The 15,677-nt window shown below is 46.2% G+C and overlaps 1 protein-coding gene across 3 annotated transcripts in view; it reads left to right on the forward strand.

Annotated features, from left to right (window-relative positions):
• Positions 1-15,677, forward strand: part of MCC (MCC regulator of WNT signaling pathway) — a gene marked incomplete at its 5' end in the record, with an annotated part of 423,545 nt that overhangs the window by 357,532 nt on the left and 50,336 nt on the right. For all 3 annotated transcript variants that reach the window (XM_082375453.1, XM_082375455.1, XM_082375454.1), the window contains 3 exons: positions 12,513-12,659; positions 13,555-13,644; positions 14,735-14,883. In XM_082375453.1, the coding sequence (XP_082231579.1) occupies positions 12,513-12,659; positions 13,555-13,644; positions 14,735-14,883 (386 nt within the window). The remainder of the gene's footprint in view (positions 1-12,512; positions 12,660-13,554; positions 13,645-14,734; positions 14,884-15,677) is intronic.

Here is a 15,677-nt window from a genome sequence, read left to right on the forward strand (position 1 = left end):
TTGACGATCAGTGTTCATGCTTAAAGGGGTTGGAAAGAGGAGTCCAAATCAAATGAAGGAGTCTGCTTAGAAAGAGTAATGACCTGAAAGGTTAACCATGTGTTTTATTATGTACTTCTTTCTACTAATTAATTCATTTATAATATGTACTTACTATTAGGCTGACCACCCTTACTGGGAGATAAGATGTATAGCGTCCTGCTGAGGTGTCCAGAGCTGGTCTGTCTCTGAAGCAGCCATTCACTTCATCTGAATTATCTCCCATGATAGGCTACGTCAGTATCGCTTTGATATTTTTAACTAAAAATCAGTAACAGTGGAGATAATTCTAGAAGTGAAACTGTTGTGACCTTACATAGGTTAAATATTCATCTCCGTTTTGCCTTATTTAGCCTTAGATCTCATGTGAACTCTTCTCACTCAGCCTCCTTCTCCGTGATACTTTTCTTGTCTGTATATTGAAAATGCAGGACTGCAAAACAGTACTTTATATTTACTGTGAATTTATATGTGTATAAATGTGCCTGAATTCTATATGTGTGTATGCAAAAATATTTAAAATAGAGCAGAACTATTTAAGCCAATCTCATAATAGTTATGGGGTTGGGGGGAGTGAGTACCTACAAGTATGGGTCAAAGGATATTTTGAACACTTCTGTAGTGTCCTAGTTTATTTTTTTAAGTGTGTATTCTTACAGTTGTATGGTTTTTAATATATAGAAGTAGATTCACAGAAATAGAAGGGAAGCTAATATGCTAAAATATTAAGAGGCTAGTAAGTCTAGGCTGTGAAAAGATAGGCATGTTTTTTTCTTTCTTTTTTTTTTTTTTTAAATAAATTTATTTATTTATTTATGGCTGCGTGCAGGCTTTCTTTAGTTGCTGCTAGTGGGGGCTATTCTTCATTGCGGTGCACGGGCTTCTCATTGCGGCGGCTTCTCTTGTTGTGGAGCACGGGCTCTGGGCATGCAGGCTTCAGTAGTTGTGGCACTCGGGCTCAGTAGTTATGGCTTGCGGACTCTAGAGCGCAGGCTCAGTAGTTGTGGCGCACGGGCTTAGTTGCTCTGCAGCATGTGGGATCTTCCCAGACCAGGGCTCGAACCTGTGTCCCCTGCATTGGCAGGCGGACTCTTAACCACTGTGCCACCAGGGAAGTCCTTTCTTTCTACTCTTCCTTAATTTTCAAATTGAAGAAACAAAAAAATAAAGTATGGATTATGGACCATGATCGGTATCTCCCAGCTTTAATAACTTGACATCCACACACAAGCACAGTTATTCTCTTTTGTCCTTGATGGAAATTTATTCATATCTTACCTGTTCCATTTCTCTTAGGAGTTTCTTTATATGAGGAAGAAGATGCCAATATTAGCGAAGTTTAAATTCATAAAATACTTATTAAAAACAAACAAACAAGCAGCAACCCTGTTTTCACGTTCCCAGCCCTAATCTGGCCTCGTAGGAGGGAGCTGAGAGGAGGGCGATCTTGCTCCAGTGTTCTCCTTCCACCTCAGTCTGGGAGTCCCGGCTGGCTCTTCCCTTGTGTGACTGGAGTATTAGTCAAGATGAGGATAGGTTACACAGCAGTAGCAAACTAACCCCCCACATTTCAGTGGCATGGCCCCCCAAAAGAGCTTATTTTCTGGTTGCACTGCACGTCCAGTGCAGGTTTAGAGATGAGCACACAGCTCTGCGCCATGTACTCACTCAGGAACCCAGGCTGATGGTAACCCATTATCTAAAACATCACTTGAACAGACTCACCGCTATAGCTGCATGCTTCTGCTCACAGCCCATTGGCCAGAACTATACAGATGCTCCGCCTAACCGTAGAGGGGCTGAGAAATATGAAGGAGCACATGGGTATTTGTTGAGCCGTAAATGTTCCTAACACAGCTGATTTATTTGCTTTGAGTGTGATACCAGATAGACTTGGACAGGAATCAGGGTGCCAGAGAAACTGGCGGTTTCACTCACCCATCTCGAGGTGGCTCTCAACATGTGTGACAGAATCACTGGGAAGCCCTTTCAAAGGATAGATGCCCAGGCCCTTCCATGAGCCACCAAATCAATGAATGGGGTGTAGGACCCTCGTACACTTCCCTGTTGTGATCCCAGCCATCTCCCGGACAGGAAAGGGAAGGCAGTGTCCTTCAGTCACTGGGCGTGTTCCAAGAACCTCTCCAGCCATCTTTACCTCTCTCCCCACGGGTGGAGTGAAAAGAGAGAGAACCACAGCCTTCCGGCACTTTTATTCATGCCTAGCCTGCTCCTCCAGGGGCCACAGTATGGCAGTGATGAATCTTGCATCTGAAACAGGAGAGATTCCCAACCCTGTCTGTCCACTCACCAGGGTCACATGAGCTATAGGAGTGGGTGCGGAGAGGGTGTGCTCATCCTAGAATCTGGCGGGACATGGACACCCTGGGGCTCCAAAGGCAAGGGGCATTGCCTGGCGTAGGGGAGGACTTCCCGTGCTGACCCGATGAAGGAAAATAGTTTTACAAGGTGCCACCTACCAATGCATTTTTTTTTCAGTGCAGTCTTGATAGTTTATTTTTAAGGATGCATTAATAATATTAGTAGTATTAACATTCTTTGGACATTTTCAGACTAAACACACCCCTTCTTGGACTAAAAATAGATACCTCTGAAGGCAAAGCAGGACGCAGAGCCTGAATTATGACACTGAACATGTTTTGAGCATTTACTTGTGATGAGCAGTGATTTATGCACATCTCATTTAGTCTGCACGAGAATTCTACAAGAGGTACTATTATACCCTTCTTAGACATGGGAAAACTAGGGCCCACAGAAGTTTAATAATCTTGGTCTATGCTGACATTAACTCTTTTTTTTTTTCTTTTTTTTTGTAAAGTTAGCAATATTTTCTTTATTCATTCTTTTTTTTTTAATTTATTTTATTTATTTTTTTATGGCTGTGTTGGGTCTTTGTTTCTGTGCGAGGGCTTTCTCTAGTTGCGGCAAGTGGGGGCCACTCTTCATCGCGGTGCGCGGGCCTCTCATTACCACGGCCTCTCTTGTTGCGGAGCACAGGCTCCAGACGCGCAGGCTCAGTAACTGTGGCTCACGGGCCTAGTTGCTCCGCGGCATGTGGGATCTTCGCAGACCAGGGCTCGAACCCGTGTCCCCTGCATTGGCAGGCAGATTCTCAACCACTGCGCCACCAGGGAAGCCCCTGACATTAACTCTTAGCACCAAAGCTTCAGCTCTGGTAGCCTTACTGTGGGATGCAGCATTCATTTTTCTATTGTTTGGACTCCTTTCTTGCGTTCTTTCTGCTCTTTTTCCCATTTCTTCTCCTGCTTCCACACAGACCAGAAGTAAAGCATCCTCTCTTATAGTAACATGGGTGCCAGACTCCTTAGGGTACCACCCATCAGTCTTCCTGGCATTCCAAAACAACACATAGTGAAGACAAAATACATCTGTTTCATAGAGAAAAGGCTATGTGTGCATATATTTGTCTTGAGCCCAACGGAGCATTATTGGCAAAGCCTGTCACCCCTCTTCTCTGTAGTTCGAGGAAGCTTTAAGTGCAATCCCAGACAGAGAACCCTCAAAATTCTGATTTCCTCGTGTCTTCTTTGGAAACTGTTTCTAAAAGGGCTTTGTGCACATTTGTGCCACGGAAACTGCAAAGCAGCTTTTTTAGCTGTGGGCACCGGTGTTGGCTTATCCATCCCCGTCTCCCTTCTCCAGCCTCTGCTCCTGTGAGGAAGTCCAGCTGCGTAAAGGCAAGCTCTTGGCTATAAAGCACGTAGCTGACTCCGTTTGTTTGAAAGCTGGTAGGAAATGAGGAAGACAGCCAAAGCACTGACTTTTTCCCTGACACAGCCACTCAGGTAATCCAGTCCAGGTTCCCTCCTGGGCTGTAGAACAGAAGAACACAGTACGCCCATCACATCTTCAGAGAATGGAAATGCCGCTGGGCTTGCTTTCCTCCTTCTGTAAATAAATTCTGATTTCTTATTTGTTGGAGGGCTCCAAGAAAGAAAAGTCTTATGAAATCTCCAATAGGAGAAAGTGGTTCTCTGCAAAACACTCCCCAAGCCTGGACTTGGAGGAGGCAGCTTTCTGAGACTCCGCCGGACTCACCGCCTCAAGCTCGTTCAGTAGAACTTTTCCGGCCCAGTGATCCTTAGCCCGCTGCAGGGTAGAAATCGTCTCATCTCAGCCAGCCCCATTACACTGTGAAACTATGGATTACGACCTAACCGCCTGAAATTACGGCTACCCAGCGACCGCTTCTCCGTATCATCAGCAGGACAGGCTCGTTCTTCTATGACTAATAATAATGTTTCTCATCCTACTCAGGACTCCGGTGCCACCTTTCTTCCCTGCTTGTCACTCATCTGTGGACCACATTCACAGATGCCTTCATCAGCACACTCGGTCATCTCATAGTCTGTGCTCCTACAATTGTCCTGGGAGAGCGAAGGGCCAGTAGCTGCTCCGCTTACGCCCACCCCTGCCTCACTCTCCCGGTGAACTGCCCGCCTTTCCGGAAAACCACCTCTGTGCCCACCCCAGCGATCTTTGTCTGCGACAGCTCTGGCACCAGACTCTTCCTTCTCACCAGCATCTCGCTCTCTGGCTCTGCACAATCTCTCAGGCTCCTGAGTGCCCATCTTTGTATTTACTTTCTTTCATTTGTTTTTTTTAATTTGGCCTGCGGGGCAGAGAAATAAGCTAATTACATCCCTCTGTTAAAGCACACACTCATTGATCGTGAGAAGGCCCTCTTTTAATTTACGTATTGCTTTTCTCTCCCACTCCCTTTCCCTCACTTTTACGTGTGTCCTTATACGCAATGTTTTGTGTGTTGTTTTTAATTTACATCAATCGTGTCGTGCTGTAGACTTTTTTCTTTGTTTCCCCCGAGCGCTCTGATTTTTAAGGTCTGTCCATGTCGCTGTGTATGCATGAGGTCTGATGGCCTCCTGACATTCTGTCGTGTCCCCACCATGTTTACCGCGCCTGACATCCAGACCTCCCGCTACCACAAACAGCGCTCCGGTGCATATTCCCGTGCACGTGTCCTCTTCGGTCCTGTGTGGAAATTCCTCTGGAATACGTGTCCGGGAGTGAGGTTGCAGAGTCCTGGGGTGTGCATGTTCTTACTTGGACCAAATCCTGCAGTGCAGCTTTCCAGACTGGCCCACCCATCTGTCTGCTCACCGGCAGCATAGGAAGGTTCCTTCTGCCCCTACATCTCCGCCAGTTTTTGTGCTTATCATTATTTCTCTTATCCCATTCTTTTTCTGAGTTTAATGTTCTAATTCCTGAGAAGCCTGTGTCCTTGGGAAGTTCTTTCAGCAAAGGTCTACGGGTGCTTAATTCTTAATCTTTGAGTATATCTTTATTTTTGCCCACACTCCTCATGATAGGGGTATAGTTTCCTGTTGTTGCTTAGACAGATTACCACCAACAGTGGCGTAAAATAACACAGATTTATTAATCAAAGTGTCATCAGGGCTGTGTTCCTTCTCAGTTATGCTTCCTTGCCTTTTCCAGTCATTCCTGCAAATTCCCTCTTGCCACGTAAGGTAATATATTCACAGGTTTCCAGGATTCAGGTGTGGACATCTTTGGGGGCCATTACTCAGCCTACTGTAGGTGGCTAGGTATTGGATTTTCGGGTGACAGTTTTATTTGGCGATGTTCAACAGATTGTATTGAGACTGACGCTGTGTCAGACACTGTTCAATGTGTTGAATACAGTAGTGAGTGAAACAAACCTACCCCCCCTGCCCCAGAGCCTGTGTCATCTCTCCCCACCTGACAGATTTAAGATTCTCTCTTTATCCTTTCCCCTCGCCCTACATTTGCACCGCAGTGTTTCTAGATACGCCGTGTTTTCATCCTCTTCTTCCAGTTAGCACCAGCTGCATAACAAACCACCCCAAACATGGAGACCTAAAACAACAATCATTTACTGATAACTGCATCCTCCTGGGGATGACTGGGCTCCAGTGGACAACTCTCTCTCTTGGGCTCAGATGTGGTCGCAGTCGGATGGTGGCTGGAGCCAGAGTCGTCTTGAAGGGTTCCTTACTCGTTTGTCTGTTGGGTGAGGCTAGCTGCTGTCTGGACCTGAGCAGGGACTGTTGGTCAGAACACCCACAAGCATCCTCTCCGTGTGGCCTGTGCTTCCTCATGACCGAGTCGTCGGCATGTAAGGGCCAGCATCCCAAGAGAGAGCTAGGCAAAATTGTATTGCCTTTTCTAACCTAGCCTTGGAAGTTATGTGGTAGCACTTTGACTACACTCTGTTCATCAGATGCGATCTCTCAGGCCAAGCGTGTGCAACGAGAGGGGAACTGGAGTCCAGTGATGGAGGGACTATCAAAGCATTTGCAGACACATCTAAAGACTGCCACAACTACTTAGCACCTGACATGATACTTAAGTCTCGGGACTTACGTTGGTCTCTACGTCTGGAAAACTCACGTGTTTTCTTTTCAGATAGTGTTTCTCTGTCATTATCTGTGTTCCTGTCCTCTGGAACTCCTTTAAAAGTGTGTTGAAGCCTCTCAGTGACACATGCATATTTTGTCCTTCTTTAGCTGCCCATGCTGTGTTCTGAATTCTCTGTACTGTGCTCCTGTTCACTACTTCTCTTTCCAATTTTATCCAGTCTAAAGCTTAACCTGTACATTGATTTTATTTCATTGACTACGTTTTCCATGGGCTTTTTTTTTCATCTACCTATTCTTGTTTGATATCTGCCTATTTTTGTTTCGTAATCTATTGTGTACAGAAATTACTCCTTTTATCTCTTTAAGGGCCCTAAACATACTTGTGATTGTGATATGGTTTACTGGTTGCTTTATTCTGATTTCTCTTCCAGTGGATTCATCTCCTGATTTAGCCTGCTGGCTCTCCTGTCTCATCCTCCTCTCCCTGCAGTCATCCTTCCATGTCGAGCAGCTCCATGGTCCTGTGCTCCCAGTCATGAGAGGCTTAAGTCTCTTCCTGTTCTCTAATGATATTGGGTGGTTTACCAGTTAGGTTTCTGGGGCAGTGAGTGGCCTGGCAAAATCCAGACCAGTTTTCACTGTGAATTTGTAAGATTGGGGTCCCACACTAGGGAGCTAGGATAAACTTGGACTCCACACCCAAATGTGTCACAGGTCTGAGATGTTGATTTCTTAGGCTTGACCCATCTGCACAGTCCAGGGGCTCCTTTCCGGCTTCCGGGGCAGCACACTGAGTCCGCTTTTCACAGATGGGTTGGGCAGGAAGGCTCCCAGCTTGATGCTGGAGGATCAGCTCAAAAAGCCTGACCTGCAGGGGCCCCGTCCCTCTCCCCCACCCACACCCTGGCGTGCACACTCCATGCCCTGCTCTCGATCCCACGGCTCCCTCCTAACCTCTCTAACCTTATTTTTCACTTCATTTCTGGCACCTGGAAATTTTACTGTCTTTCTTTGAATCTTGGCAATGAATTTCTTTCTCATTGTTCCTTTTTATGCAGCATTTCTATGCATTTTTCATAGGAGGACTGTCTGTTTACTTTAGCTGAGGCTGTCATATGCTGGAAATTTCCATTTGTTCTGTATACAGACAGTTACCCCTCCTGTTTTCAGCCCTACATCTCATTCTTGTCTTTCGTAGTACCTGCCAAGGCTGCATCTAAACCCTGCCAACCTTCTTCTGGGTAGATTGGCCACCTCCCCTTGTATAGTTTATAGAACTTGGCTTTTTCCATTTTGTTTCTTTCATCAGTACTCTTCCACTCTGCTTTTAAGGAATGCGCCCAAATCCTCTGTCCGCTAATGCCCCAAGCACATTCTTTTCACTGTTATGGTTTTGATTCTTTTTTTATTCTTTACTACCATTTTCATGAGGTCTCTGGGGTTTGAAGAAAATAATGCCTTGAGTCAGTCTGCTGCCTAGAATGAAAAAGCTCAGCTGACTTCTCAGTGCTGCTGTGTAAGCCTCTCTCTCTCTCTTTTTCTCTCTCTTTCTCTCTCTTTCTCTCTCTCTCTTTTTGGGTTATCGGTCAGCTTCCTTTCTCATTTCTGACTACTACTATTCCCTCCTCCTCTCCTAGCAGAGGACCTTAACTCTTGTCTCTAAGAGAGATAAAAACCATCAGATGGGAGCCTCCTGTTTCCCATCCTCATTCTCAAGTCTGCAAACACACCTTATTATCTATCCTCACCTCTTCTTTCTCTCTTAGAGCAAAAGCCACCCCTTACTACTGTCCTCAGTTGAGCCTTCGGTCCAACCAGCTACGTAGAGTCTCTCCTCCCACCCAAATGGCTGCACCTTTTCCCTTGGCAACTTTATCCACATGTAGAAAGAAGTCCAGTTCTGATCTCCTTCCCTCAGATTATATTTCTAATTGTTGACTGAATATCCTTCTTCACACATCTGATGGTTTCCTCAAATTCAATATATCCAAAGTTGGCATCTTTGTTTATCTCTGAGAAATCAGCTGCTTATGTTTTCCCCATTTTGCTGAGTAGTACCATGATCCACTAAGTCATTCCAGCCACAAGTTTGGGTATCTTGTCCCTTTCTTGAATCATTCTAGAACTGCATTGACCAATACAGTAGCTACTAGCCATGCAAAACTATGTAAATTTGAATTTCAATTAATTAAAATACAGTACAATTAAAAATAAACTTCCTTAGGTATACTAGGCACATTGCATGTGGCTTGTGGCTACCGTTGTGGACAGTAGGGCTATAGAACATTCCCGTTGTTACAGGAAGTTCTATTGGACGATGCTGGCCTAGGGAGTATTAGCCATCTTTGCTCCCACTTCACTGATGGTGTTTGAGCCCTCATCATTTCTCACGTGCAGCTTTGACTCACTTCCTTTCTCTTCCTCACTCCAGTCCATTCTCTTCTCTAATAAAATGATTTTATGAAGCCTTTTTCGCTCTTCGGGAAGCCATTGAACTCTAAGCGAGAGAAGCAGAGTTCTGGCATTTTACTGTCATTTCCTTCCTTGAACCTTCAGAGCCCCCCATGCCTTTTCCCCTTCTTATTTGCTTGTTAAACAGCTACCCAACCTTGCAGATTGCCTGCCGGCGTTTCCTACTCTGGGAAGGCAGAAGAATGCTTCTTTCACAACGCTGACACTCCTTGTTGGTGTCCCTTCTCAGAGCATGTTTCACGAGATGTCTGGCTAGGGCAGACATCTGAGCCTAGGACTCTGAGCCACTGAAAGACGAGAATCTCACCTTCATACTCTGCAGGTTTCCGATGTACGTAACAGACAAACTTCTCTTCTGGGCCTCTAGGTGGGGCCTGGCTACATACTCACTTTAGGAGAAATGAGAAACTGGCCACTGAAGTCACGTTCTGTGTTCTGCTGTGGAAGAAGTCAGCAGCAATTGGGAAAGGCTTTATGGGTGATGAATTACTTTCCCACAGTATCGATTCCTACTTAGGGTTCCTGTGATTCCCAGCTACCCCCTGACTCCAAACCACATAACTGGTTGAGAGAAAGATATTTTCTTTAATAACATATCTTCAGTGAAAGATGGGTATATTAGTTAATTACCTCAAACTTAGTGACATAAAACAACAAAAACATATTCTCTCACCATTCTGGAGTCTACAAAATCAGGGTGTTGGCAGGGCTGCACTTCCTCCAAGGGCTCTAGAGAGAATCCTTTCTCGCCTCTTCCAGCTTCTGGTAGCTCCTTGACTTGTGGCCAATCCCTGCCTACATCTTCACATGGCCTTCTTCTCTGTGTGTCTGTGTCTCAAATCTCCTTCTCTTTTTTCTTACAAGAACACCAGTCATTAGATTTAGGACCCACCCTAAATCCAGGATGATTTCATCTTGAGATCCTTAATTTAATTACATCTACAAAGACCCTATTTCAAAATAAGGTCCCATTCACAGGTACTGGGGGTTTAGAACTTGGATATATCTTTTGAGGGGGACACAATTCCACTTACTACAATGGGTAAGAATAAAAGTGAGGACTCTTTAACAGCAGTCTCTCTCCCCTCTCCTAAGCCTTACCTAAGCTGAATCAGCAGATTGGTTACAGCCTTCATTTCTGTGCATTTATTCATTTAAATTAAGACCCCACCTCCCAAGCCAGAAGAGAGAGGCTATTTAACTCAACCAGCTGTCTCTCTTTCTTCCCATGACAGACTCACTCCACCCCCTTCAGCTGGATTTTTTTCACTGCCTAACCATGATCATTAAATTATAAAGCATAGACCAAAATAAACATGTTTATCATCCTTTAGTTTTCAAAGACATTCTCCGCGTCCAGAGCTTTTAATATGAGAATGGGTATTTAGATTTAGAAATCATTTGAAGCATGCGTGCCCATGCACAAGCACACCATGGAAAATAACTAGAAGCTATTGTCTCTGTAGAGTAAGAAAGAACATAGGTACTTTTTCTGTCTTCATTTTTCAGTGTCATCTAAATTTTCCACAGTGGACATGTTTGACTTTAGTGATTAGAAGAAGAAACTTTTTTTTATAACATGGGTAGTTTTAATGACACTTTTATAAAATGCCCAGGGCCATTTTTGCTTTTTAAAAAAGAGAGATGAGTGGGCCAGTTGAGATTCTAGGAACCCCAGACCACTGATTGTTTTGGGAATGATTCAGACACTTTTTAGATTTGTGAGTGGTGTTAACATTGTTGATTAGTCAGGACCTCATCAGACTTTCACAGTGGTAGAACTTGAAATCCATGGTCTCTACCAGAGTGGTTTCCCCGGTGCCAGGAAGCTGGCCTGATGGAAAAATGGGTCCTGTCCCTCTGCCATGGGGCACAGAGAGGCACAGTTTATCGGGACCATTCGAGAATGAGCCCTGTAATCTCTCACCAGCAATACCACTTGACTTTGACAGGCATGTGTTTTTCTAGTCTTTAAACTATTTTGAAGGCAGCTCTGTGTCTGGCCCTTTATGAGGACGACACACATTTCTGTTAACCCACAGTTACTGGAAGCCGCAGCAGAGCCAGCTATTAGGCACTTTTGAGCTGTTTCACCATTGAATGCAGTTCTCTCCGAGGGAATTTTCCTATTTTGGCTTCTAATATGCTGATGAATTATTGAAATTTCAATTACTTTTGGTTCCCAATTTAGCAGGGTGGAGACATGCAAGATATTGAATATGAAAAGCTCTCCAGTCGCTTTTAGAGAAGGGTTTGCCTGGAAGGGTTTGGCGTCAGGGCTGGCAGGGGTGCAGCCCTGCTTCTTCTGTGTCGGGGACTAAAGTACCATGTGGCCTTGGCAGTCCCTTAGGTCACTGCTGCTCAAGGTGCGAGCCCCTAACTGGGACCTGGCATCTGCATCTCCTGGGAGCTTGTTAGATACGCAGACTCCTAGGCTTGGTCTCCACCTACTAATCAAAATCCCTGAGAGTGACACCCTGAGCTCTGTGTTTTAACAAGCCCTCTGGGACATTCTGGTACACTGACAAGTTGGGGAATCCCTGCCTTAGATGTCCTGGTGCCAGTTTTTCCCAGTGGGGTCTGTTGCCCATTTGTAAGGGCCCTTGGATGCTACAGTCAGTGTGCCCTTTAAGATAGACATTGTACGTAATGATAAAACCGTGATCAAGGTCATCAGAGAGACCAATTTCTAACAATCATCTTCACTTGCTTGGAACACGTCTCTCTTTGGAAGTCTGTGAGCCGTAACCATAGAGAAGCAGGATTTGGACATTTAAATTCTGTGCAGGTAAATGTGTGTTCTAAATGTAATTGAAAGGGCCCTGTGTTTCTCTGTACCGAAGGGCTATTTAGATATTCCTTCCCACTGTCCCCAGGATAATCTCATCTCGAAGTCCCTTGGAGAGAAGCCATGGGTACCATCTCTGCCTCGTCACCTTAGCCTCACCTCCTTCCCAGGGCAGGTCTCTCTCCTACACTGTGCACACTGAATAACTTGCAGTTCTTCAGACACAGTGTGTCATCCAAGCTACTCTCCCCACCCCACCACCAAAGCCAGCCCCTTACTCATCTCATCCATTAAGCCCTGTTCACCTGTGAGGCTCTACTCAAGGATGGCTCCCTAATGACTTCAGGTGGAGTCACTCTCTTCGCCTTACCTGCTTCCTGCAAACTCTGGATAGGTATTTATAGCATGCGTGTGCGCTTGTGTTGAAATTATCTCTCTCCGCTGAGCTCCGAGGTCCACGCGAGTACAGATCTCATCCTGGGTTCTGTCCCTTGTGCCCATGTGTGTCAGGCACACGAGGCTGAATGAACAAACATCCCTCAAAGATGGTCATTCTACTTCTGCTGGAAGCTTCCAGTGCCTTAGGAAACATGTTCCCTTCGTACTTTTGAAGAACAGATACTTGGCCAGCACATGGCGGACTAGTTAAGAACAACAGTGCATTTTGTGTGGGCTCAACCGACTCAGCTTTTCAGGGAAGCCGGTTTCTTAACGTAAATGAAAGCGCTGCCCTCCCCTCCCCCAATCTGGCTGTTCTGCTCTTTGGCCGGGGAACCCACCCGCTGTATCTGAAGGTGTTGTTCTTTCAGGTTCGAGAGCTTCAAACTAGACTGCAGAGCGTGCAGGCCACAGGGCCCTCCAGCCCTGGCCGCCTCGCTTCCGCCAATCGCCCTGTTAACCCCAGCACCGGAGAGCTCAGCACAAGCAGCAGTAGCAACGACGTCCCCATCGCCAAGGTGAGCTCCCGGGGCCGCTGTGCAGGCGTGCGGTCAGCTCGGCCGGCCCCCGGGGGTCTCCTGTGCTGGAGCTGCAGGCAGAGATAACCCACTAACGTTCTAAGTCTCTCTCGGCTGCAGGCTGGACACCAGCTCTCATTGATCAGCCAGCTGGAGCGTGTCACAGCTGACAGGTCGTTGTGGAGAGTGAGATGTTTTGTCAGGCTCTACAGTGCCGAGGGGTGGGTGGAGAGCTGCTCTCGAGGGTCAAGGTTCAGCCCAGGAGGGGACCCTGAGGAATGAACCAATGATCTCCCCGCTCACAGGACTGACAGCCCTGCCAGCAGAAAAACAGATTGTGATGGGCAGGCCCTGGCAGCTGTGAGAAGTAGCCCCTCCGTTCTCAGCCACAGCCCCCACCCCCACCCCCCGCCCCGCTCCTAAGTTGAGTCTACTCCAGAGAGACTGTTCAAATGATAATGTCCTCTCCCCAGTAGCCCTACCAGTCTCCGCGAGAAGGTTGGTTCTCAACCATCAAGTTTATTAAGTCAAGTCAAATCAGAAGTGATTTTTGTCCCCCAAGGGATATTTGGCAATGTCTGGACACCTTTTTGATGGTCATAGCTGGAGTGCTACTGGCATCTTATGGCTAGAAGCCACGGGTGCTGCTTAACACCCCACGATGCACAGAACAGTCCCTACAGCAAAGAATATCCAACCCCAAATGTCAAAAGTGCTAAGGTTGAAAAACCGTGAGTTAAGCAGAAAAACTGGACAAGTGAGTCGTTTTTAAGACTCGATGAATCAGTTTAGTTGCCACAGTTAAAGAGTAGCTGCCCTGTATAAACAGAGTCTCAACAGTTTATATGGGGAGTTACGTGTTGTTTTTTGAAAATTTTTTGTTTTGTTTTTTAAGATTGCTGAGAGAGTGAAGCTATCAAAGACCAGGTCCGAATCTTCATCGTCTGATCGGCCAGTCCTGGGCTCAGAAATCAGCAGCATAGGGGTGAGTGTTCACGAGAAACAAGGCAACAAAGTACCCAGTAAAGCTACACAGTGGTTTATCCATGATAGAAGAACTTCCAAAGTTCACCCGCAGTAAACCAGTTAATTATAATAAGAAATCATACCTGATTTCCTTCCAAAGGATCAGATGAAAATGTATAGTGGTTTGCATGTGGTGAATCACTTCTTCAGCTTTAAGGGAGATTTTTTTTTTTTTTCTCTAGCTGAAACCATTCAGAAAGAAATGATTTAGGTCTGGTTACTGGCAATGTAGATGAAAGTCTTAAAGTATCTGCTTTATATCACCCTGCTTCCCCAGAGACGGAGTGAGTCAGGAAGCTCTAAGAGAACTTTACCTTTTGCACGTCCCTCTTGAAAGGGAAGGTGCTCTCCAGTGAGGATGATTGCTGCCTTTGAAGTGTGGCCAATGCTGTGACAGACCAGAACCTTCCAGCTCAGTACTAGAGTTTTCATTTGTAGAGCCCTGAACCCCGCGGGGCTGTAAGCTGAAAAATGGTGGAAAGGGAATTTCAGTTCCCTGGGGATGTCGTTTAGAATTCTGGGGTAAGCCTGGGAAATCCAGCTATTTGATCCTCAGGGGTGGGGAAAACCTGAACAGCACTCTTAAGGCCCTATTTTAGACTTCTGTGCTGGGCAGAAATTGCATGCACCCAGATTCCATGCCAAAGCCAAATTATGAACATAAAGGAGTGGGACGCTCCCCTTAACTACAACAGCCGGAGACAAGTCTGGGGTGGCAGGCGGTTTCGGAAGGGGGAAGGATGTCCAGACTCTGTTTAATATCCAAAATTTTAGGTCTCTAAATACTCATGATCCCACATGCCTGCTGCCCAGGATGCAGCTTAAAAGATGCCGCTGCATTTTGACACTGTTTTATGTACTGTTTCACAGTAGTTAACTTTTTATACTAGGATTATATTATACAAACTGAGAAAGATCGGGGTAGCTATCTCCTGTGCCTGATTCTCAAGGAACATCGGCTTTAAATTGTTTTGCATGCAAAGCATGCCTGGGGACCAGCGTCCCTGAAGTGACACTGTCCAGAGGGGGATTAATGCTCACCTGTACAGGTATCCAGCAGTGTGGCGGAGCATCTGGCCCACTCTCTTCAGGACTGCTCCAACATCCAAGAGATCTTCCAGACACTGTACTCCCATGGATCTGCCATCTCGGAAAGCAAAATTAGGGAGTTTGAGGTGGAAACGGAACGGTTGAATAGGTAAGGAGAAATTCTGCATATTTGGATGGTGGCACTGGGGGCAAGTCCTTTCCCTTCCCAAAGATCAACTCAGGTTGGCTTATGTGTTGTGCCATAGAGTGATGCTGTCAGGCTGGTGGGTGGGGAGTTTCCACCATCCTGTTCATCCCAGGAGGGCTGGCTTCATGGGCATTGTGTGACCTGTCATCAAACGCACAGGGCCTCGTGCTTAAAGGGACCCCACACTTGCTTTACTGCTCTGCTGTCACTGTTTTAAATTCTTAATAACTTATGAGCCAGGGGCCCCCACCTTTTCATTTTGCACTGGCCCTAGCAAATTAAGGAGCGAGTCCCGGGAGCAGTCCATATGGAATGACAAGTAGGTCAGGATGGCAAGGTCTCTCCCAGGCATGCAGCCTGAGCTGCTGAGAACCACAGACAGCAGCTCTGGGATGTGGACTGAGCACCCAGGGGTGCCTGGAGCCAGCAGAAGCAACCTGACGAAGGCGCTCCTGCGATGGAGCAGGCGTGCTGGTCTAACCCTCCCTGCTCGAACTGAGGGTTGCCTAATTTTATTTAGGCTTTTTGCAAATGTGCACATCCCCCCATCCCTACATCCTGTCCCACTTAGTTCTGATTATCTAAGTAGGTCTAACTGTCCTGCTTAGAGTAATTTAACTGTGTGTACCCAGTTTTATGGGTTCTTCCTAAATCTTATGCCAGAGGTGGTTTGAGTTTGTCCTCCTGCCTCTTGGCAAAGACTGGCTTGTGTGTTGTCCGGCAATGAAAGAGAGCTGCTAAAAACGCAAAAGAGA

This window comes from Balaenoptera borealis (assembly GCF_965194805.1).
Source record: "Balaenoptera borealis genome assembly, chromosome: 2".
Classification (NCBI taxonomy): domain Eukaryota; kingdom Metazoa; phylum Chordata; class Mammalia; order Artiodactyla; family Balaenopteridae; genus Balaenoptera; species Balaenoptera borealis.